General features: G+C 40.2%; 1 protein-coding gene across 1 annotated transcript; it reads right to left on the bottom strand.

Moving 5' to 3' along the window:
• Window positions 1–18,524: 18,524 nt before the first annotated feature.
• Window positions 18,525–22,420, bottom strand: LOC147442613 (BAG family molecular chaperone regulator 2-like). Its single transcript, XM_086528748.1, has 4 exons — window positions 21,722–22,420; window positions 19,802–20,058; window positions 19,370–19,516; window positions 18,525–19,109 (listed from the first exon to the last, which is right to left on the bottom strand). Exons 1-4 carry the CDS (start codon window positions 21,924–21,926, stop codon window positions 18,846–18,848), a joined length of 873 nt encoding a protein of 290 aa, XP_086384874.1. The 5' UTR covers window positions 21,927–22,420; the 3' UTR covers window positions 18,525–18,845.
• Window positions 22,421–23,578: the final 1,158 nt, after the last annotated feature.

A 23,578-nucleotide genomic window follows, 5' to 3' on the forward strand; every position in this document is an offset into this window, starting at 1 on the left:
CCAAGCCCAAGTTGAGCGAGCCGTGCGTAAAGAAACCTCCTCTGTCCAGGAGTCCTCATGAGCAAGGCAAACACTGCGTATCAGCAAAGAAGTACACCACAATGTGCCTACATCCTGCTGAGTCTGGGGGTGTCACTGCAAACTTGGCCAATGGCCACAAAGTCTGCAGCAAATCTGTAACTCCAAGTTCTCCCATGTGATGAGAGAACTCGAGAACCTGTGTATGCAACCATCCCAACACTAATTCAAGGGACCACTCTGTCTCGGACCTACCACAGAGGGGGAAGGAGAAACCAACTGCTGAGTACAAGGACTCTATCCCCCTAGCGGCGAGGAACAAAGCATGGACCCTGAAGCAGGCTGCCTCATGGTCTGCTGCAAAATCACCGAGAAAGCGAGTGAACCCGTAGTCGAAGAAGTCCCAACGGTGTCGGAGGTCAATGCTTGTCAGACCATGAGGGATAGCTGCAAGGGAAGATGTCTGAATCTGTAGAGGGGGCCGTAAGAAGGGTTGACCCTCTCTTGCTAGGGGACTCGTGGCAAAGGCACTGCCAAGAGATCTCCTAGCCACCGGAGAGGGACCAGTCTCCTGAGTTGACTGTGGAACTGGAGCATGAGGGGGGGAGAAGGAGCTGGGGGGAGTGGAGGAGAAGAGGAGCGGGGTCGGGCAACAGAGGTAGAGGGGCGAGGTGGAGAGGCAACGAGAGCAGAGGGCGGGGGGGATGAGGAGGAGGAGGGGAATTCTGAAGGGGGAGCGGCTGTCGAGGGTGAAGCGGAGGTGAAGGCTGGCATAGGGGACTCCTCCTGCTCAAGAGGACCAAAGCGGTTCCCCGTGGGAACCCACTGCTACTGAGTAGGCACCTGAGGGCCACTCTGAGTGTCAAGCTGTCACTGTGGCCCCTGGCGTTGATGACCACGGGCCTACTGCCACCCCTCCTCCGCTGGAGCCCCAAGCTCGGAGGGTGGCTCTGCATCTGTGCGCTGTGCCGCTAACTGTGGCTGGGGCTGAGGCTGACGTGCAGGTCGTGGTCTCCTCCATGGACAAGCCTTCGCAAGGTGGCCCATCTGTCGGCAAATGAAACACTGGTTCGGGAGGCTCGAGTACTCCAAACTCTGTCTAAACCAACCCCCACTCACCCGAGGCAGAAGGATGACCTTCAGGAGCGTGTGGGTATCTCTAACCAAAACTTGAACTGAGGGGATGCCAGCCGCCTTGGCAGCTACTGATGCTGTCGTACGAGGTGTCTCCAGGACAGTCTCGATGGTGGAGCCAATCCTGGAGAGAAGTGGTAGGTACTCCCTCCGTAAAACCGGAAAGCAGACTGAGATGGGGATGTCTGCCTCCTCTACTAGAACATCCAAAGTCGGGTCAAAACCATGTCGCCACTGTCGAAAGTGGGTGCGTGATGCTCGAATGGCCAGTGGACTCATAGCTATGACCTTGGACACCATCTCTGAGATCTCGAACTCAATCTGATAGTACCCCCGTTCGAGAATCTGGACATCCAAGATCTTGCCCACCTCTGCGAGAAGGCGGGACTGGAGAAGGTCTCGCAGCTCTCCTCTGCTAGGTCGAGTGCCAAGAATCTTGCAGATGACCAAAGTCGCCTGCAATCGCTCTACTTCTGTGGCAAGGCTCACTTGCTCTATCGGCGAGAGAGCAAGTCAAATGGTGGGCTCAGCGGGGTCGGGCGAGGGGGCTTCTGGCGAGTCCCTCTGTGGGGAATCTGGAGCCTCCATCTGTGTCTACTGCTGTGTCGTAAGAAGAAGTCGACGGGAGGATGATGCAATCCGGCGCAGAAAGCACCGCCCAAGAATTGAAGCAAAGCTATGTGGGCCGAATGCAGGGCTGTCGGGGTGAGAACCAGGCGGGCGGACAGACGGGCCGGGGGGGGGGGAGGCAGCGTGCGGGGGGAGGCGCTGGCGGCAGCAGGAGGAGGGGGTGACTGGGGCGGCAGCACGGGGCAGGCAGCGGGCGGGCTGGCAGCAGGCAGCGCGGGGGTGGGCAGCGGGGAAGAAGGGCAGGGGGAGGGGGGAGGCAGCGGGCTGAGGTGGGGGGGGGGGGGGGGGGAGCGATGGCGTGCACAGGTGAAGCAGCAGAAGCGAGCCGTTCTTACGATCAAGTATTCCTAAATTCTATTCACTTTGTCACTATAGTTAGCCTCAACTAATGACCTGCCGAGGTATGATTTCCCATAGTGCTTGAGAAAAGTGCGTATCTGTGCTTCCCTTGAGTTTTGTGGATAAACACCATGGATATACTATTTGGAAACCTACTCTGATGATGGTGTGCCTTGCAACTGTCACTAATACCCCTTGATAACTTCCCTGTTAAATCTCCCTTGGAAATCTAATGTGGGTTTTTAAGCATTTTTGCTACCTTAGTCTATGGGAACCCTCATTTATATAAAATTTCTAGTTTTAAAAAACCCAATGGGAGAATCTAGCTCTTTTTGGCATGATGGATTTGATGAGTATACTGCTTTATAACATAGCCTTGGGAAGGTGTGGGCTACTATAGGTGTCAAAATCGAAACAACTACTGAAACTATTATAATTTGCGATAGATACCTATATTAGCTCCTAGCTCCCTACTACTATTATTTAATTTAATGGGTTTTCTTAACCAACTAGTTGTGAGGACTTTTTGGTTGGCACCTCTTATGGTGGGAACTCCCTCACCAATTACTCTTATTAAAGATGGGGTACATATTAATGCATCCCCTATTCAACGAGCTCGCCTTTCCTCATGCTGGACTCGCTTGCGACCCTCTGCATTCATAACTTTGACTGCATAAGGTCTGAGTGTGTTGCCCTCTACCTACTCTCCTCCCATGTCTCTTTCCCATGTGTCAACATCTCGTCATGAATATTGACTAACCTATTACTATCTATGTACCATCATCTACTGCTCACCAAGATATGGTGGGATTTTGTAGCTGGCTATTGTAAAGCTCAACATTACTACTAAATGGATGCTTCTACAAAGATACTGCTTATTTAAATAGGTGATGCCACTTATTTAAATAGGCCGTGGGTGCTATCGCGTGTCGATCTGTTGTGCACCATGGATACTGTTGATATCCCTACCACCTTCTAATTGCTCGTTTGTTGTTACTTTGAATCTGTAAATTTGTTGCTACTTTGTATATACTGGGAGTGTTATTTCTAACTTTTTGTGATGATAAAGTTATTCACTAAGTGATTATAGGATGTGAGTTTAATACTTGGTCCACCTGGTTTGAAAATTCAGTAAAATGCATACTAGCTCTTGTACATATTAACCTACTGCAATGTTTTATAAAAAACTTCTTGTGTATTTGCTACAACACTTTTTATGACGACATAAAAAATTGGGTTAGTTAATTAATTAAAAAACAATGATATTGTTTTTTAATGGACCACTTGGATTGAAGGATCTCGGGAGCTACAATCATTGTAATTAAATACTTGTTAGCAAAATGGGACCTACAAATTTCCTAATGAATTTGAAATCTTTACCTCTGTTGCTAATTTTACTGGTTATTGTGGGATTATTTTTATGAGAATAGATATTTTTTATTGTTGCTCAACCAAAACCCACCAACTTTGGATAATCCTAATGTGGATAAACTCTATCTGAGCTTTGCTTGCTATTTGCTATCATAATCAATATAAACACAAAATACTCGATATCTTTTTTGTGAAAAATAATATATTTACATTTCTCACTTTTGGGTGTTTTTTTTTAATTGTTATGTCTTTTAAAGGCATTTTATTATTATGGCAGCAACTTTGGTGATATTTGGCTTACTAATCTTGGTCATGACTCCTAATTCTGCTAAAATCAAGTGTTAACTAAGGGACTCTAAAAATTATTGAGTGCTCTTGATAGTTTCTACTTGACTGCTTGGTTTACATTAATGGTAGTAATCTAACATGTAGCCCAACCATCGTAAACTAGATCTAGTCCTCTTGGTGTAGAGAAATATGTCTTTCAAGTGTTGATGTCTTTTCGCTCAACTGGTTGTGTACTTGAGGATACTCTGCTCATGACTAAAGTTAGTATCTTTGTACAAATCTCTATATAATGGTGCAAAACATTACATTAGGCATGATGTATGGCTAGTTCAAGAACTTATTAAACAAAAATTGAATTACTTTAAGCAATCAGTTTAAAAATGGATAGAACCTATAGATAATAAGACTTAAAACTTTATAACTCATCTGATAAACTTAAACAGAACATGGTAGATAATCGAGTTTTGTTAGGCCTACTAAAACTCTGGCTGGGTTACTTTATACTTTCACTGATTTCACTTCAAAAATGGATGAGCCTAGTTGAGGAAATGAAACCCAATTTGATTTAATCTATTGATAACTTTGGTTATACCACTTGAATTAGAAGGGGATAATGGCCTTTTGATCTATATAACAATTTTTTTTCTTATTTGAATACTTTAATAAAAATTTCAACGGGTAACCCAATTTGACTACATTTGAAAGAAAAAATATTAACTTTGGGTATGCCACTTGAATCAAAAGGGGGTGATGGCCTTTTGATCCACATAACAGTAATAAATATATATATACTTATTTATTTAGTTATCTATATTTAATCAATAGTTTAAGTTAAAAAAGATTTATACTAGGACATCTATAAGAGCTGATAGGTTCATCAACACTTGTAATACGTATTCAAGGCTAATGAATCTGTTGTCTTGTTTATATAGATGAAAATTCTATATTTACTTAAGAGTTTTATGGCTTAGCTGTTATCCGACTTCAAAGATTCTTGTTGATTCAACCTAAATGACCTCCACAACTCTTTTTATTTTGTATAGGATCATTGGAATGATGTTTCATTCTTATTATGTTGTACAAAAATGAATCTAACACTAAGCCATTTTTGTACAAATCTCAACCCAATTATCTAATGCCATTTGTCTTTTGAACATTATGTCCTTTTGTGTATATGTATTCAATTTAATCCAACAAAACACACACACACACACACACACACACACACAGAGGAGTAGAATAAGAAGATAATTTTAATCTTGAGGAAGCTATCCTAATGAGGCTCTAAAGAAATCTATCCCATGAGTCTTGAACTTGAGATCTTTTATTCTAGAGGGAAATGGCATAATAAATCTAGTACCATACTTGGGTGAAAAAGGAAAAAAAAAAAACACACACACACATACACAATACATGCTTACACTGTTTTCTTCTATGGATACATCACACACACACACACACACACACACACACACACACATATATATATATATATACATATATATATATATATATATATATATATATACATATATATATACATATATATATATACATATATATATATATACATATATATATATACATATATATATATATACATACATATATATATATATATATATACATATATATATGTATGTATGTATGTATATATATATGTATGTATATATATATGAGGATCTACCGGGTGCAAAGTAAGAATTGCTAACTAAGAAGTTACCCTAATATTCTCCACTTAGATGCCTCCTAGATTAATCTATGCTCGGTAGTCCATTAAAGTTTTATTGGCTCACGAATGCCTATGAACACCATATTAGAGAGTTTGAGACTTTAGAGCCAATTTGGGAATCACCAATGTCTTGAAAAGGTAGTACTTTCCATCCACAAGGTAGTACTTGAAAAGCTCTTTCCAGCCATGCTCTCAAAATTTTGGCTAAGATTTGGCCATGTGGTCAAATCTTGAGATCATTTTGAAAGTGGAAATTGGGAAATTCCCAAATTCACTAATACGGTGTTGAACATTAAAAGATGGGATCATCCTTTTGATTCGGAGTACATTGGATTAAAACATTCTATTGTAGGATACTTAATATTCTTGCATATTGACCGGTTGAATCTAGGTCATACAAGCCAGTTGTGAATGCTCACATGTCGTATAATTAGGGACCGGATCACTTAATACACTCCATGTGTCTCCTATTGAAAAAAAACATGATGGCTTCTCCCTACTCGGGCAACACATGAAGGGTATCTAAAGCTATTTCACTAAATTTAAATCTTACCTATCCTGGGTATGTAAACAACCATGCTGGCATGTGGCACCTACCAAACCTTTGGCTCATTCATATGCTACCTAACCTGAATTAAAATCCTTCTTTCATTCGTACCCCTAATACATATGCTCTCTCTCTCTCTTTCTCTCTCTCTCTCTCTCTCTCTCTCTCTCTCTCTCTCTCTCTCTCTCTCTCTCTCTCTCTCTCTCTCTCTCTCTCTCTCTCTCTCTCTCTCTCTCTCTCTCTCTCTCTCTCTCTCTGTGTGTGTGTGTGTGTGTGTGTGTGTGTGTGTGTGTGTGTGTGTGTTTTGCGCACAGTTCTGATGCTTGGTATTCAACACAAGTAGAGGTGATTTCTCCCTCCCGTGTGTGTGTGTGTGTGTGTGTGTGTGTGTGTGTGTGTGTGTGTGTGTGTGTGTGTGTGTGTGTGTGTGTGTGTGTGTGTGTGTGTGTGTGTGTGTGTGTGTGTGTGTGTGTGTGTGTGTGTGTTTTGCGCACAGTTCTGATGCTTGGTATTCAACACAAGTAGAGGTGATTTCTCCCTCCCTAGCTACTACTTGGAGCCACTTTTCCTTGATATTCCTCCTAATATCAGCCCTTGATATGATGAGGTATCTGAATCGCCACACTCTCCTACACCATTGACATTGCTTCAATATAATTTGATGGTGAATGAATAAAGACATAACACTTCAAAAAGCACCAACGATTGTGCCCTCTACATGTTGAACATCTTGCCCTTGAGGATCCATACTCGGGCGCCCCCTCATGATACGTTACAGGTACATACATACACAATTCACCACTTGGCATAGTGCTACTTGATCTAGATCTCACACTCGTTTACCCTCGTTTCTCACAACAACATCGAGAAAAATGTATGCAGCAAACACACACCCTTTTGCTCACAACTAAACACACACGCACACACACACACACATGCATCGTTAATATGAAGGTGCAGTGTACATACAAAAATATTTCAAAATGACATGGATGCATCTAGAAGTGAATGGTGGCATAGCACATTTTGAAAGCCTCTTAACGCAGTTCGAATCTGAAATTCTATAGCAAATGATCTTGATGATCACAGTGGGATACATATCAAGTAGGTGCATTTACACCTACTTAGAGTTGGCTACGAGATGTCATAATAATTTGATTTCCATAAAAACTGTCATCTGGCTTGGTGCATTTGGTAAACTTTAAACTTTGAGTCATAGTTTTGAGATATTATAGGAACTTGATATTTTGAATAAATATCCAAATACTCATGAAACGAAGCCCGTGTTTAAGTGTTTAATTTATTTGGTAATCATTATGATGAAAGCAAGAACTTCTCACTTTGAGAGAGAAGGGTGCTCCAATTGTGGTGTTCTTAGCTTTTTTTGAGACCAGATGATGATCTAGTTGTGTTATATATATGCACTATTGGAGGATAAGAGTCCCTCAATTAAGAACGGTTTTGGGATCTATGAATGTTATGTTACCCACTACTTAACAATAATTGAGTATGTTGATCAGGAACATCAAAACACAGGATATATACTAGCCTTGCCAATGAGGTTATGCCATAATTACTACTACAAAATGACTTTTTATGGGTTACTACATTGCCTCCTTTGTGGTTGTTGACACTTACTTGAAATCGGTTTTGGTTCATAAGTAACAAGCTTTATTATGCAATTTTGAGTAGATATTGAAGTGATATTCAATTAATAACAAATTGTTGTCTCGTTGAGGAATGATATATTCACATTTATCAGTTTCATTATGTCAGTGTAATGGGTTGAATAGAAATCTTGAGTTGTATAGACCTTTGAGGAATTATGAATTTTTACCTTAATCCTCTTGTGAGGGTCTCTCCCATGAGACGGTTTTTTTTTTTCTTGAAAATTTAACCAAAATATAGAGGAGATGTTACCCACATTTTGTGGATTGAAGGAGAATATGAACTTCGTGTTCAGCTAGGACATATAGGTAGATGATAGCTGGAAACTATTTTTGTACAAGAGACTTCCTCTTTTAAGTAGTATACCTGACATATTGATTGGCTTGATAACTATTTGAGTCTCTTGTGAATGCTTACATAATTGTAGGGGGTACCAGATGAATAGTTAAAAGAAGAACGATTAATCTCTCGTATGATTACGGTTTGTTTTGAAAAAGTATCAATGAATCGAACAAGATGCTTGGAAATTTTTATAAGGCTAATGTATCTTATCTTTTTTTATAAGCATTAAAACATTGTGAAGCAATATCACTTTTGCTAGTACAATTATCAAGTGTTGAACCACTTTATACCTATGGATAGCTTGGTTTAATATAGGAAGCCTACATTGGTACCTTACACATACATTTTAACTATGTATACTCTCAGACTCTAGAAATCATTCGACCTACTAGTAAGGTATAAGTCTTGCTCTAAACAAAAGTTACCTATCGGCGTCAAGGTTCATACCTCCCGAAGGACATGGTTACATTGTCCACATTGAGGTTTTTGAAACCTACTCAATTTCCCACATACTGTTGCCCATTTTTATTTTTATTTTTATTTTTTAATATTTTTTTGACTATTTCTTTAATACAATGGCCTTTGGATCAAAAGCTACACACTTAGATTATACTTAGAATTCTTGCACGGTGATTGGCTCATTTGGCTCTGAATTCTAGCATGCTGAATGAATGACATTAAATAAATCAAAGAATAATCAAGACTTATTATGAGTACATGACTACTTAAAGTTTTCAATTTTGTTTAAAAAGCCTTAATCCTCATGTGAGGGTCTCCAACGAGATGGCAAGTACTATCAGTTTTTTTTTACAACTTCTCCGAAATACAAACAAGATATTGTCCGATATTTTGTGAAAAAGCTACTTCTTGGCTTTATTGTGACTTCAAAACGTATGTTGACTTTGGTAAATGGTTTAAAAGCATAAATGGTAGTCCGTAGAGTAGACTGTAATCTAGTTCTATAGGTGTGACATGGCTAACAATTGGACCCAATTTTGACACTTGTAATACACACGAGCATAGCCAGTTCTAATTGAATGCTTTTGTATGGATGCAGGTAACAACTGGATCCCTCTCCTCGTAGGATTGGTGGAGGTTGTCTCTAGGGATTGGATATCTTTGAAGTGGATTACAACAATAATAATACCTGGAGACAAGATGTTTTATAGTAAGAAATTTCTCATTGATTAGTATTTTAGGCTAATGTAAACTATTGAAACAAACAGGTTATGTGATGTTATATACATGTACGTATCTTTCTACATAATAACATTGTCCTTGTTCATATGACGTTTCCCTTGTCCATTTGTCAATTCTGATATAATCCATTGTATGGTTCGATAGTTTGTATAATCAAACTATTGTTAGATTTTTAATTTCAAAAACACACTCTTGTTTCCAACTAGGCTTTGGTCGGGCTAGCACCATACAATGGTAGTAGATCAATTACATTAATTTTAACTTGACCCACCCAATCCAAAGGGATGGGTTTGGGCTCTTCAGCTCCTAAATTGGTCAAGCGCCTAAAAGTTTACATATAATCAATGACCACCGACAGACAGGGGGGTGGTCCCCTGTTTGATCTTTGTCATGTAGGATGGAAGTATATTAGTGTGACCAACATGACAACATATGGTTTACAAATCTGGTTGATATATATAGACTCAAACATGGGATTCCAAGACCGTCCGTATATCTCATATCACTATATTCTCCTCCTTGGATACATCACATATATATATGAGGATCTACCGGGTGCATAGTAAGAATTGCTAACTAAGAAGCTACACTAACATTCTACAGGCAGATGACTCCTAGATTAATCTATGCTCGGTAGTCCATTAAATTTTTCTTGGCTCACAAATGCCTATGCATTAAAACATGGGATCATCTGTTTGATTTTGAGTACAATGGATTAAATCATCCTATTGTAGGATACTTAATATTCTTGCATATTGACCGATTGGATCTAGGTCATACAAGCCAGTTGTGAATGCTCACATGCCGTGTGACTGGATCACTTAATACACTCCATGTGTCTCCTATTGAATAAAACGTGATGTATTATATAAACGTTATTATTTTTTCAGCCCTTTTGATACTCTTCTCTTCTCATTATCCCGTGAATCCTCCTTTGGATTTCTCCCCTTGGGACTTCTTCCTACTCAGGCAACACATGAAGGGCATCTAAAGCCTCTTCACTAAATTTAGATCTTACCTATCCTATGTATGTAAACATTCATGCTTGCATGTGGCACCTATCGAACCTTTGGCTCATTCATATGCTACCTAACCTGAATTAGTCAATAGATAATTTATATCCTTCTTTTGTTCGTACACCTAATACATATATTCTCTCATTCTCTCTCTCTCTCTCTCTCTCTCTCTCTCTCTCTCTCTCTCTCTCTCTCTCTCTCTCTCTCTCTCTCTCTCTCTCTCTCTCTCTCTCTCTCTCTCTCTCTCTCTCTCTCTGTGTGTGTGTGTGTGTGTGTGTGTGTGTGTGTGTGTGTGTGTGTGTGTGTGTGTGTGTGTGTGTGTGTGTGTGTGTGTGTGTGTGTGTGTGTGTGTGTGTGTGTGTGTGTGTGTGTTTTGCGCACACTCTGATGTTTGGTATTTAGCACAAGTAGAGGTTATTTCTCCCTCTCTAGCTACTACTTGGAGACACTTTTTCTTGATATTCTTCCTATTGTCGGCCCCCAATATGATGAGGTATCTGAATCACCATACTCTCCTACACCATTGGCATCCCTTCAATATAATTTGATGGTGAATGACACACAACACTTCAAAAAGCACCACCGATTGTGCCCTTGGCATGTTGAACATCCTGCCCTTGATAAGGATCCATATTTGGGTGCCCCCTCCTGATACGTTACAGGTACATACATACACAATCTAACACTTGGCAACGTTCTACTTTATCTAGATCTCACACTCTTGTACCCTCATTTCTCACAACAGCATCGAGAAGAATGTTTGTAGCAAACACACACCCTTTTTCTCACAGCTAAGCACACACACACACACTCACTCACATGCACACAAGCTCATGCACACACACACACACACACACACACACACACACACACACACACACACACACATGCAACATTTATATGAAGGTGCAGTGTACATACAAAAATCTTTCAAAGTGACATGGATGCATCTAGAAGTGAATGGTGGCATGGCACATTCTCAAACCCTCTTGTTGCTACTTGGATCTAAAATTCTACAGCAAATGATCTTGATGATCACATTGGGATACATATCAGGTAGGTGCATTTACACCTACTTAGAATTGGCTACGGAATGTCATAATAATTTGATTTTCATAAATTCTATCATCTCGCTAGGTGCATTTGCTAAACTTTAAATTTTGAGTCATACTTCTGAGATATTATAGGAACTTGAATTTTTAAATAAATATCCAAATACTCATGAAATGAAGCCCATGTTTGATTGTGTGATTCATTTGGTAATCGGCATGACGAAAGCAAGAACTTCTCACTTTGAGAGGGAAGGGTGCTCCACTTATGGTGTTATTAGCTTTTTTTGGGACCAGCTGATGACCTGGTTGTGTTATATATATGCATTATTGGAGGGTAAGAGTCCCTCATTTAAGAATGGTTTTGGGATTCATGAATGTTATGTTACCCACTACTTAACAAGAATTGAGTATGTTGATCAGGAACATCAATACACATGATATATAATGGCCTTGCCAATAAGGTTATGCCATAATTAATGCTACAATATGGGTTAATACACTGCCTCCTTTGTGGTTATTGACACTTACTTGAAACCGGTTTTGATTCATAAGTAACAAGCTTTATTACACAATTTTAAGTAAATATTGCAAAGTGATATTCAGTTAAGAACAAATTGATGTCACTAAGGAATGATATATTCACATTTATGAGTTTCATTATGTCAGTGTAATGGGTTGAATAGAAACCTTGTATAGACCTTTGAAGAATTATAAATTTTGACCTTAATCCTCTTGTAAGGGTCTCTCCATGAGATGGAAATTTTTTGGTTTTGTTGAAAATTTAATCAAAATATAGAGGAGATATTGTCCAAATTTTGTGGATCTAAGGAAAATATGAACTTCGTGTTCAAGTAAAACATATAGTTAGATGATAGCTGGAAACTATTTTTATACAAGAGACTTCCTCTTTAAAGTATACCTGGCAAATTGATTGGAATGATAATTATTTGCAGTCCCTTGTGAATGCTTACATAACTACAGGGGGTATCGGATGAATAGTGAAAAGAAGAATAAGTGATCTCAGATCGTATGAATATAATGTCATCAAATGGATTTGATTACGGTTTGTTTTGAAAAGTATCAATGAATCAAACAAGATGCCCGAAAAATTTTATAAGGCTGATACATCTGATCTTTTTCCGTAAGCATTAAAACATTGGGAAGCAATATCACTTTCCTCTAGTATAATTATCAAGTGTTGAACCTTTTTGGTTGATTGTGAACCACTTTATACCTATGGATAGCTTGGTTTAATATAGAAAGTTTGCATTGGTACCTTACACATAGAGTTTAACTTTGTATACTCTCAGACTCTAGAATTCATTCGACCTACTAGTAAGGTATAAGTCTTGCTCTAAACAAAAGTTACCTACAGGCATCAAGGTTCATACCTCCCGAAGGATATGGTCACATTTTCCACATTGAGGTTTTTGAAACCTACTCGATATCCCACATAATGTTGTCCGTTTTTATTTTTAAATATTTTCTTGACTATTTATTTAATACAATGGCCTTTGGATCAAAAGCTACACACTTAGATTATTCATAGAATTCTTGCATGGTGATTGGCTCATTTAGCTTTGAATTCCTGCATGACATTAAATAAATCAAAGAATAATGGAGACCTATTATGAGTACATGACTACTTAAAGTTTTCAATTTTGTTTAAAAAGCCTTAATCCTCCAGTGAGGGTCTCCAAAGAGATGGCAAGTACTATCAGTTTTTTTTTACAACTTCTCTGAAATACAAACAAGATATTGTCCGATATTTAGTAAAAAATCTACTTCTTGGCTTTATTGTGACTTCAAAACGTATGTTTACTTTGGTATATGGTTTAAAAGCATAAATGGTAGTCCGTAGAGTAGACTGTAAGCTAGTTCTACAGGTGTGACATGGATAACAACTGGACCCTATTTTGACACTTGTAATACACACAAGCATAGCCAGTTCTAACTGAATGCAGGTAACAGTTGGATCCCTCTCCTCGTAGGATTGGTGGAGGTTGTCTCTAGGGATTGGATATCTTTGAAGTGAATTACAACAATAATAATACCTGGAGACAAGATGTTTTATAGGAAGAAATTTCTCATTGATTAGTATTTTAGGCTAATGTAAACTATTGAAACAAACAGGTTACATAATGTTATATACATATAAGTATCTTTCTACATAATATCACTATCCTTGTCCATATGACGTTTTCCTTGTCCATTTGTCAATTCTGGTCTACTCCATTCTATGGTTCAATAGTTTGTATAATCAAACTATTGGTAGATTTTTCATTTCAAACACACACACACACACACACACACACACTTAGAGAGGAAGAAGAAGAAGAAGAAATTTTGATGTCATAGGAAACTATCTAAAGAGACCCTACGAAAAACTTATATGATAAGTCGGTTCTGTGTGTGTGTGTGTGTGTGTGTGTGTGTGTGTGTGTGGGGGGGGGGGGGGGGGGGGGGGGGGGGGTGGGGAGAGAGAGAGAGAGAGAGAGAGAGAGAAGAGAATAGGCTATTTGAATTTTTCGCAAAGGAAATCAAGTGCAACTCTACAAATTGGTAGCTGCTACTAAGTGGTGGTGGTGGATATATAGGCAAATTGGAATTGCTATTGGAGTCCACCTCTATGAAATCCATTGCTTCTTATTGTATAGTGTTGTTAATATCACTGGAAATAAGCAAGTGCCATTGCTCTAATGATATGTTGAATTGATATACATATCTTTGGTTGACATAATTGATATAACCCCAAAAGATACATCTAGCTTTGGTTGAAAACTACTTGAAATATTTTTTTTGTTTACTTTCTGTATTGTGAGTATTTTAAGTCTAACATTTTTTCCTGATTAACTTGATTGAGGAGGGCTCCCAAATTATTATACATGATTTAGGTGAGGTTGTGAGTGGTGTAACCCATGATATATTACAATCATCCCAACTAGTTGTGAAGGCTAAGGCAATATATGATGAGCTTGACAAAAGACTCCTATAAAATTGGATGGCCAAGCATGACGTTCAATGTGAGGGATATGCTAATGTGAAAGATGGTATAGGGGTTGATGTAAGAGTGAATGTGGCTGCAAAAACTACAGGTGCACAATCGCAGGTGCTGAGTAGGTCACCTAGTGCATGTCATGGTGAGAATCCATGGAGTAGTAGGTTGGTGAAAGAGTGACTCCTACTAACTCTTCAAATGTATCAATAAAAGGGAAGAAAAAGGTTGATGATACCAAATTTGAGTGTTGGTCATGATGATGGTGATATCAATGGTTCTGAGCAGAGTTTAAATGAAGAGTTTGGCATACCCTCCGTGAAAACTCCGGGTGAAAGAAGGATGCAAGTAGGGAACAAGACACCTGGAAGTGACCCTGGACCACGCAGGCCTGAAAGAGTAAGAAATCATGTGTAGAGATTGACTTACGACAGCTATGTGGCTCGCCATTGTGCATATATGATGGTGAATATTACAAAGAAGGTGGAACCCATGTGTTTTGAGGATACTATTAAAGATGAAAAATGGTAGCAAGATATGCATGAAGAGATGGCTTCTCTTTATGCAAGTGGAGCATGAGCTGGTGCCATTACCAAAGGGAAAGAAGGAAAATGGATGTAAGTAGATTTATAAAATAAAGCATAATGTTGATGGTAGTGTGAGCAGGTACAAAGTCAATCTTGTGGCCAAAGGTTATGCACAGACTTATGGGATTGATTATGAGGAGATATTCAGCCCTGTAGCCAAGATGGCTACCATTCGTGTGTTTATTGCAGTGGCTCTGCAGCTTTAAAATGGGTGTTGAAACAAATATATGTAAAGAATGTATTTTTGAATGGAGACTTGGAGGAGATTATGTATATGGAGCAGCCACAAGGTTATGTAAATATGAGGCTACACGACCTTGTATGCAGGCTAAAGAAAGCATTGTATGGGTTGAAGCAAGCACCTAGAGCTTGGTATAAGAGGATTCTACCGTTTCTCATTTCATTGGGCTTTGAGATGTCTGATGCAGAGCAGTCATTGTATGTGTGGAAGAACGAGATAGGAATTGTGGTGATATGCATCTATGTGGATAACTTGCTAATAACGTGGCTGAAGTAGAGGGTGTACAAGCTCTACTTACGCACGAGTTTGAGATGAAAGACTTGTGAGACTTGCGATATTTCTTGGGTATTGAAATAATTCGCACAGAAGAGGATATATGACTGTCACAAAGACAATATTCCTTGGACATGTTGAAAAAGTATGGTATGGCCGATTGTAAGGCAATTGCAATGCCTTTAGATCAGAATTTGAAGTTGGGGAATGATATAGGTCAAGGACTTAGAGAATGCTACCATATACGTAGTGTTCAAGAAAAATCATTTTTCCAACCATACCAAATTCCTTTCCTTGAATTTGCCAAGAGGAAATTTTAAGAAATTAGGTTTTTTATTGGGATTTTTACACTATTTTTCTCTCTTTTGGTGCGGAATATCTCCTTTTCCCCTCGCCCTCAACCGGCATTTTTGAAATAGAAAACGGCACGATATTAAGCTGAGACACATTTTTCTCGAACACTGCATATACGGAAAGATTGTAGATAGCTTGATCTACTTGACTATCTTAGTCCCGACTTGAGCTACACAGTTTGATTAGTGAGTCAAATTATACAGTCTCGTAAGAAACCACACTTGGATGCAGTGAGCCACACATTGCGCTGTGAGTGCTACGTTGGATTATGCATTCTTTTATAGGGCTGATGTGGAGTTGCATCTCTATGGATACACAAATGCGATTGGATTGATAGCACATACGATCGCAAGTCCACTAGTGGATTCATGTTTTCGCTTGGGAGTACTGCTATCACATGGAGCAGCAAGAAGCAACCTGCAATTGCTCTGTTTAGTACAGAGGCAGAGTACAAGGGTGCTGCAGTGGCGACATGTGAGGTAGCAAGGTTGGGATTTCTGCTTCAGGACTTTAGAATACATGTACAGAGGCCGGTTCTCATCTATTAAACAACCTCGACAGCATACAGTCGGAACGAAACCTAGTGTTTCATGCCACGACAAAGCACATTGTGGTGCACTACCACTTCATCAGAGAGAGGATCTTAGCAGATGACATCGACCTTGAGTACGTGGCGACAGATAAGCAGGTTGCAAATATCTTTACGAAGGCTCTCGGAGCGGAGAAGCTATAGCAATTTCGAGCAACGCTTGGCATTCGAGAGATGGCGTTGAGCTTGAGGGGGAGTGTTGAGATATCAAGCTCAATATGCATGACTCATGGATGACTATCGCCGATAGTCGTCAGCTGACGTGCCTTGGTGGATACACATATCTTTGCCAGTGATACTACAGTTGTACTACATCGATTTGGTCTACCTACCATAGTGATGGCATACTTATCTGTTCACCTCACTCACTAGCGGTTCACATTAAACAATTGTATTAGTTTCCTTTTATGTTGTTAGTTTCCCCCATGTTTGTATGTAGACCTCTTATCTTTATTTAGTAAAGAAGAACAGTTTTTGCCTCCATCTTTTGTGTGTGTGCTTGCAAGAGCTCAACCTCTCTCTCTTAACACACTATCCATGCCATTATTGCAGTGGCTACAAAAAAAAGGTTAGGCTTTACATCATGTGGATATGAAGAATGTGGGTGGGTGCATGATCAAGTGTACCCACTTTATGCACTCTGGTGTGAAGTATTGACACTTAAGATGCCCCAAGTACATTCTTAGATGGGGCCTCCACTTTATTCAGTACTATGGCCAACTACTATTGGAAAGTTTCAAAATACCCTCTAAAATCATAGGTTTAACCCTAAGATATAGGTTAAAGATGAACTAAACGAACAATTTCTGGTGAAGTGGATGAAAACTGGACTTACAAAGCCTAACTTTCATTAATAAAAAATTATGAACAACCTTGGATCAAATACTAGAATCTATAAGAAAATATTTAAAGAAAAAACATTGGATATATATTTTTATAATTTTATAAATATTAGCATAATAGTATATTGTTATACAAAGAATTCATATCAAAAATCCATCAAAATCTAACTTAGAATTTGAAATTTTTTGCATAGCCACATTTCTTCAAGGGTTATCTATCAAATAGGTATAAGCAAATAAACATTACATCTATAGATATCTTGTGCGCAAAATTCATAGTATAAATCGAAGAATTTTTATAATAATTTTGTTAAGAAATTAAACATGTGGCCAAAAAACTACCAATAAATCAAATTAAGTTCCTCAACATGTGCATGATTGATATGCAAGATAAGTTTTTCAACACAATAAGTGATGCGAGACTTACACCAACATCTTCATTAGCAGTACTCTGACGTGATAGAGTATTACAAGTCAAACCAAGAGAAGCCTTGCACACTAAAAGTACTCTTTTGGTGGAATTAGTTGCAAATGAGGATGAGCCAATGTGTTCTTTACTATGCAATCCATGAGGCCACAAATTCTTGGCTTCAAAAAAAAATAAGCACAATCAGCCTGAAAAAAAGTTTGTGCACTCAGGTGGCCATGAAGGAAGTTAAACCCACTCCCCATCTACTCCACCAACATGTAAGCAAGAAGACAAGATTGGCCTAAGACCCTAGTATCACTTTCCCTTGGACAAGAGAGCACCCGACTATATTGAGGAAGCAAGCGGTGACTGACAACTTCATGGCACACACCCACACCGTCAGATATTCACAACACAACATTAATCTTTCGGTACATAGCTTTTGTAATGTTGCAAAAAATTTATTTCTAGGCCAATGCTCAAAAAAGAAAACGTTTTCCCAAAAACTTGGCAAGCCTACACATGCAATATTTGAGAGATAAATCAAGTAAATGAGGTTTTTGAAATAAATCATACTTACTTCCTCTAAAATTTGTAGAAATTCTCAACGTCAAATTTAAAATTTAGAGATAAAACTCAAATTGCAGGTGGGATTACACTAAACCTCGGTTATCTTCGAGCATTGTTCTGGACTTTGTTTCACTGAGCAGGATGTTGTGTACAAGAAGAAAGCTGAATAGAGAAAGTCAAGTAGGTTATGTTGCAATATAAGAAATGGTCAAGAAATTTACTTAGATGGCCAGAAGAAACTGCAGTTTCAACACATCCATATCATAGGCCCACTTAAACCACTTGAAAACCCTAGCTCTTGACACTTCCTTACAAACTCAACATCAGTTTTGTACTCAAGACAGTCTTGGTAGTAATCAATGTGAAAGCAAGATTTTTACATGGAAGCTGAGGACACATTGTTGGACTCAACAGGAGGGGGGGAAATAGGTATACTACAAAACCTTAGTACATTTTGACACAAAAGCACTGATGATCAAGCCTTCAAATTTTACACTACAGGCAGCTGCAAATCTTGCACTACCCCTTATTCCACAGGACATTTCTCACATTAACAAATGAAGTCCTTCACAAAAGTTGGTTTGCATCACTTTTACCTTGTGATACAACCTAAGAGAAAAGAATGCATCTTACACCACACTCATAGCCCTAATCCCATTCAATCAGCAGGGGCTCTGATGAGACTTGAGGAGCAACCTTGGTACTGTAATTTGCACCAAAATTCTCCCATGTAGTCGAGACTATAGCCTTGCTCACATTGCTCGGCACATCATTTTTCTGCACATTTGCATCAAAATGATCTCTTGCAGTGGTACTACTCCGTGCCCTTGGAGCACCATTTTGGGTCTTTATGCTGTTGTTCCTTAGTAGCAATACATCGATCGTCTCCACATACTTTTGTATCCTTCTTGTCTGTCAAACCACACAAGTAAAGAGAGTATTTGAGAAAAAAAAAACTCAATAGGATGCTCATCCTTGTAGGCACATACATGCTAAGACCAAAAAAATCTCTAACTGCATTCACAATCACAAAGCCATATGACTGAAGAGAGGCTCAAGAACTCCATAGCCATAGCCACACACACGAGCTCTCTAAAACAAGATCCCTGTGGGTCATTAACATGCATTGAAGACAACGGGTGCCCCTCAAAATGAGGAGCAAGTCTACTAACCAGAATTCTCTTCTTAACATTCGTTTCTCCCTCGACCTTGCTTGCATCTAGCTTCAACAACTGGCACATGAGTAAATCAGTGAGACCTGTGAATTCACTTTCATTCAATTTTTTCCCTTGATTAACAGCTGCTTCAACAGTTGCAACCTGCAATAATAAAGCCGAAATTTATAAGTCGAAGAAAGTTTACAAGGCACCCTCAAACAATTGTTTTAATGAAGTTATCAAAAATCATACTCAATTTCATTAATCATGGCAGCTCCAAGTAAGCAAAACAACACACACATTTACCATTCACAAACACGGCTGGCGAATTGACATGCACAGCACTTATCCACAAAGGGTGAAGATGAAGGGCAGAGAAACGGACATAAAGCGTATCTACCTAGAGGTACACAGATGGATCATTGGCATCAACAAAATGTAGCTTACCTGCCCAGAAAGCTTGTCCACAAGCTGCTGTACTTCAGCAACTGCTTTGCACGCCTTTGACGCAGCCTCTTCTTTTCTCAACTCAATCAGTCTCTTCTCTGAGCTAGCTATGTCTTCGACTAGTACAACCTTTGACTTGTCTTTCAGACCAACCTCGCGTAGAATGTCATTGTCGTTCCTTTCCTTTCCTTTGTATTGAAGACGCTGCTGCCTTGGTTCCAATCTAGTGTCTTGTACCAGAAGCTTCTTCAAGTCACCTGGTAGCACCAACATTTTTGTCAGATACCTATTGAAGCAATACAAGTGGGAGATGGCAATACCATGACTAGAAATAAAAACACATCCTATATCTATGCACACCCATCGGAACATACCCCTTCAGTCCAACTGAAGCTAGTCCATAAGCCTCTGACATTCTGCCATACCCTCAAAGGAAAATCTCACTAATTTTCATTGACAATTCGTATCACCGCAATAGTGGCTGTCAGGATAAGGAATCTAGGTTAGGCTAAGGTCTATGGTTTGCGGCAAGGCCCAATGGCAAAGTGCCACATGGATGGCGTACACGGGGGCACCTGAAGATCGGCATGGCATCTAGGAGGAGATTGGTCGGGGAGGAGTGTAGTAGCCATCACCCTGGAGTAGCCAAGGGCCTTGCATTGGCAGTGCAAAGATAGCCATATCTTATGTATGGTACAGTTTACGACACCCCAACTCTCTTACTACACATGCCCCCTTCACAAAAACTTAACCAAACTAGATAGGATGCTAGCTTGTACTCTACGATTCAAATAAGCCAATCACATTGCTCCAAAAGATGTACCTGATATTTCTATTCTATGCAATTAGAAATCACAGAGAACATGGATACCATAGGCATGGAAAGAGAGCATGTTAGAATAGATGCAGAATCACCAAGGTATTATCTAGCATAAAGAAATTCAAGAATGACAGCACACTACCTAAGCGGTAAAATTGATCAAATTTGATCACGCTAATCTACAATGATATTCTAGTCACTCCAGTTGTTTCAACAATTCTACGTGGGAGAGAGGCAAGAAGAGGAAAAGAGAAGCTTTTAGCATCACAGTAACAATCCCAAGAGACCTGAAAGATCTACCCCACTAGTCTTGATTCCAAAACCTGATGGTGAATAGAGTTTTAGAAGGTTGTATAATGCCACAATCTAAGGGTAGCCAGTAGCACGCGCTGGCCCTTTTCTTGTAAGATATGCACGTAAGAGAAAAGACTAATCTTCCTGGGTACAAGTGCAAAATCCAATTGACATATGGTAAGGATATTCAACAGAATTACCCACTAAGATCAGTAGCAAACACTAATAACTGGTGTCAAGATGAGAAAGCGCCTGCATTGGAAAAGGGATCAATCATTGTAGGTTTCACTATGCCCCATAAACCTTTCTTCACACAAGAGCCACGAGTGGAAGTGTTTATCGCCCCCTCAATTTGCCTACATTCGGAGATTTATAGCCTGATGTATATCTGTACGCCTTGATGGTTCTAAGGACAACCATGTAAGACACATTATCCACTCAAAAACACAGAACACCACCATTCTACCAGGATCATATTATTCAGTGTAGTAGCTCCAAAAAGCAATGGTTGTGCTCTTAAAACTGGGACTGGCTGTGTAGAGCTCCCCCTTGCTAATTGGTTTCCCGAGTCCCCGACCTTGTCTTGTCCAGCAATGACAATGAAAATGACAATGACATTGTGGCATGTACAATGCTGAGATATGAGACACAAGACTTGATTATGTAAGCATTCTATGATCATAAGATGTGGGTTTCCACACAACTTAGTGCGCACTCATGAGAAATGCCAGTGCAGTTGTTTCAATGTTTCCCATTCCTGAGGAAGGTGGGAAGGTAGAAAGGAGCCTTGCAGAGAACATACATACCGAAAGTGGAGTTGGCAGTGATGGAGACATGGTGGTACATGCGGCCATAAGAGACTCTGAGATTGATGAGGGGACCGGCGTGGGTGGCATCTGCATGTGGATCTCTCTTCTGCACAAGCATACCGCCAGGCCGAAGCTCCCATTGTTTGACGCCATCATCTGCATCGAGAGGCCTCTTTGCAAGATCGCCACCTGCTCTGTTCATGTTTCAGATTGCTTATGAAGGCAAAAGCTTGCGTGCGCGCACAGAGGGATGGATGGAGGGAGAGAGAGAGAGAGAGAGAGAGAGAGAGAGAGAGAGAGAGAGAGTCCTGCCTCAGCAACCCGAAAAGCCCAAAACTCAGGAAGGCGCTAATGGCACTCTTAAACTTGCTACCATTCAATTAGCAGATCAGAGGTCTTCAGAGGCCATGCGCGAAGACCCACACACCGAAATGTGGCTAGAACGTCCACATTTGAGGACCCTAAGCGTCCTCAAATGGCATCAGAGAGCTCCCTTTCGGACAAAGAAAGCTCACCGGTTATAAGCAGAGAGAGCAGCAACACGAGGACTTGAGAGAGAGAGAGATTAACCACAGCTGTTTGTCTGTATGCGTATGTGCCTATGTGTGTGTGTGAGAGAGAGAGAGAGAGAGAGAGATTAACCAGAGCTGTCTGTGAGAAAGACTTTCAACTTGGTTTGGGCCCGCTGAAGTGGAAAGGAGTGTAAATGCGAGTATAATATAGACCACCCATCTTTTATTAGAAAGAGAGTCTGTGTGCGTGGTTTGTGCGTGGTTTGTGTGTGTGTGAGAGAGAGAGAGAGAGAGAGAAGCTTGAATGGCTACCTACAGCAGCCCACAGGCAGGCCCCAAAGCCAGCTTCAAGCTTTCAAGCAAGGGTAGCTTCACAGCAGTTAAACCTGATGGCCAAATTACCAGCCTTCATTTAGAGCGTAGGAATTTATTGGAGGGAAACAAGTACCTGTAGGTACTTCTGCTCTGCTCTGGGAAGCTCCAAAAAGGTCTGTGTGTGTGTGTGTGTGTGGTGTGAGAAAACAATGTATGCGTGTCGAGACTGCAAGTATGTGAGAGAGAGAGAGCATAGCGAGAGAGTGACGGAAGCAGGAGTAGGCCAAAAGCCAGGGCCAAGACCCAAATGTGAGGTGTGATGACAAAACGTGTGATGTGTGTGAGAGGAGAGGGAGAGGGGGAGAGAGAATATCAAAGACGACGCAGCACGCTGAGAGCAACAAGACCCGGCCGTCTAGAGAGAGAAGTACCTCTAGAGAGCAATTGGAAAACCTGGTTCATTGTGAATTTGTAGAGAGAGAGAGAGAGAGAGAGGACCGGGCCGTGCGATAAAATACCTAGAGAGAGAAGAACGAAGGGACCACCTGGCACCAAGTGTGTGTTGGGCGAGCAGTCAGAGAACGAGAAAAGATTTTGCCAGCCCATCCGTCGGTGGCCCCACTTTCAAAACCTTGGCCTAGAATTTAGCCGTCGATCGAGATCTGGCCCATTCCATCCCCACCGTCAAAAACTATCCATGTTGTAGAAGATGGTGCCCCACACATTCTGGGAAGGGGCCCCAGTGCCCCACCTCTCAAGATGCCCCCTCTCTCTCTCTCTCTTTCTCTCTCTCTCCTCAAAACGCCCGTCCTTTCTTTTCTCCTAGGCCGCCTATATGACTTCACACCATAAGAGAAGGTTGTGTGTGCATTGAGGGGCAGACAAGAGCATGTGAACAAACCCTTGAGTGCTTTAGACACCAAGCATCTATTCTTTTAAAGCAAGCTTCACACACACACACATTCCTATGACTTAGTGCCGGGTCGCACCAGGGGACGAGTGGGGGGAGAGCACACTCTATATTGAG

The sequence above is a fragment of the Adiantum capillus-veneris genome, chromosome 14, assembly GCF_014529385.1.
Source record: "Adiantum capillus-veneris isolate H3 chromosome 14, ASM1452938v2, whole genome shotgun sequence".
Classification (NCBI taxonomy): domain Eukaryota; kingdom Viridiplantae; phylum Streptophyta; class Polypodiopsida; order Polypodiales; family Pteridaceae; genus Adiantum; species Adiantum capillus-veneris.

Bases quoted from the DNA above. Each gene is read 5' to 3' on its own strand.
- LOC147442613 (XM_086528748.1), bottom strand. From the start codon at position 21,926: ATGAACAGAGCAGGTGGCGATCTTGCAAAGAGGCCTCTCGATGCAGAT. The intron at 20,059-21,721 runs GTATGTATGTTC...TGGTGCTACCAG, and splicing joins CACTGCCAACTCCACTTTCG to GTGACTTGAAGAAGCTTCTG. The intron at 19,517-19,801 runs GTAAGCTACATT...TTATTATTGCAG, and splicing joins TGGACAAGCTTTCTGGGCAG to GTTGCAACTGTTGAAGCAGC.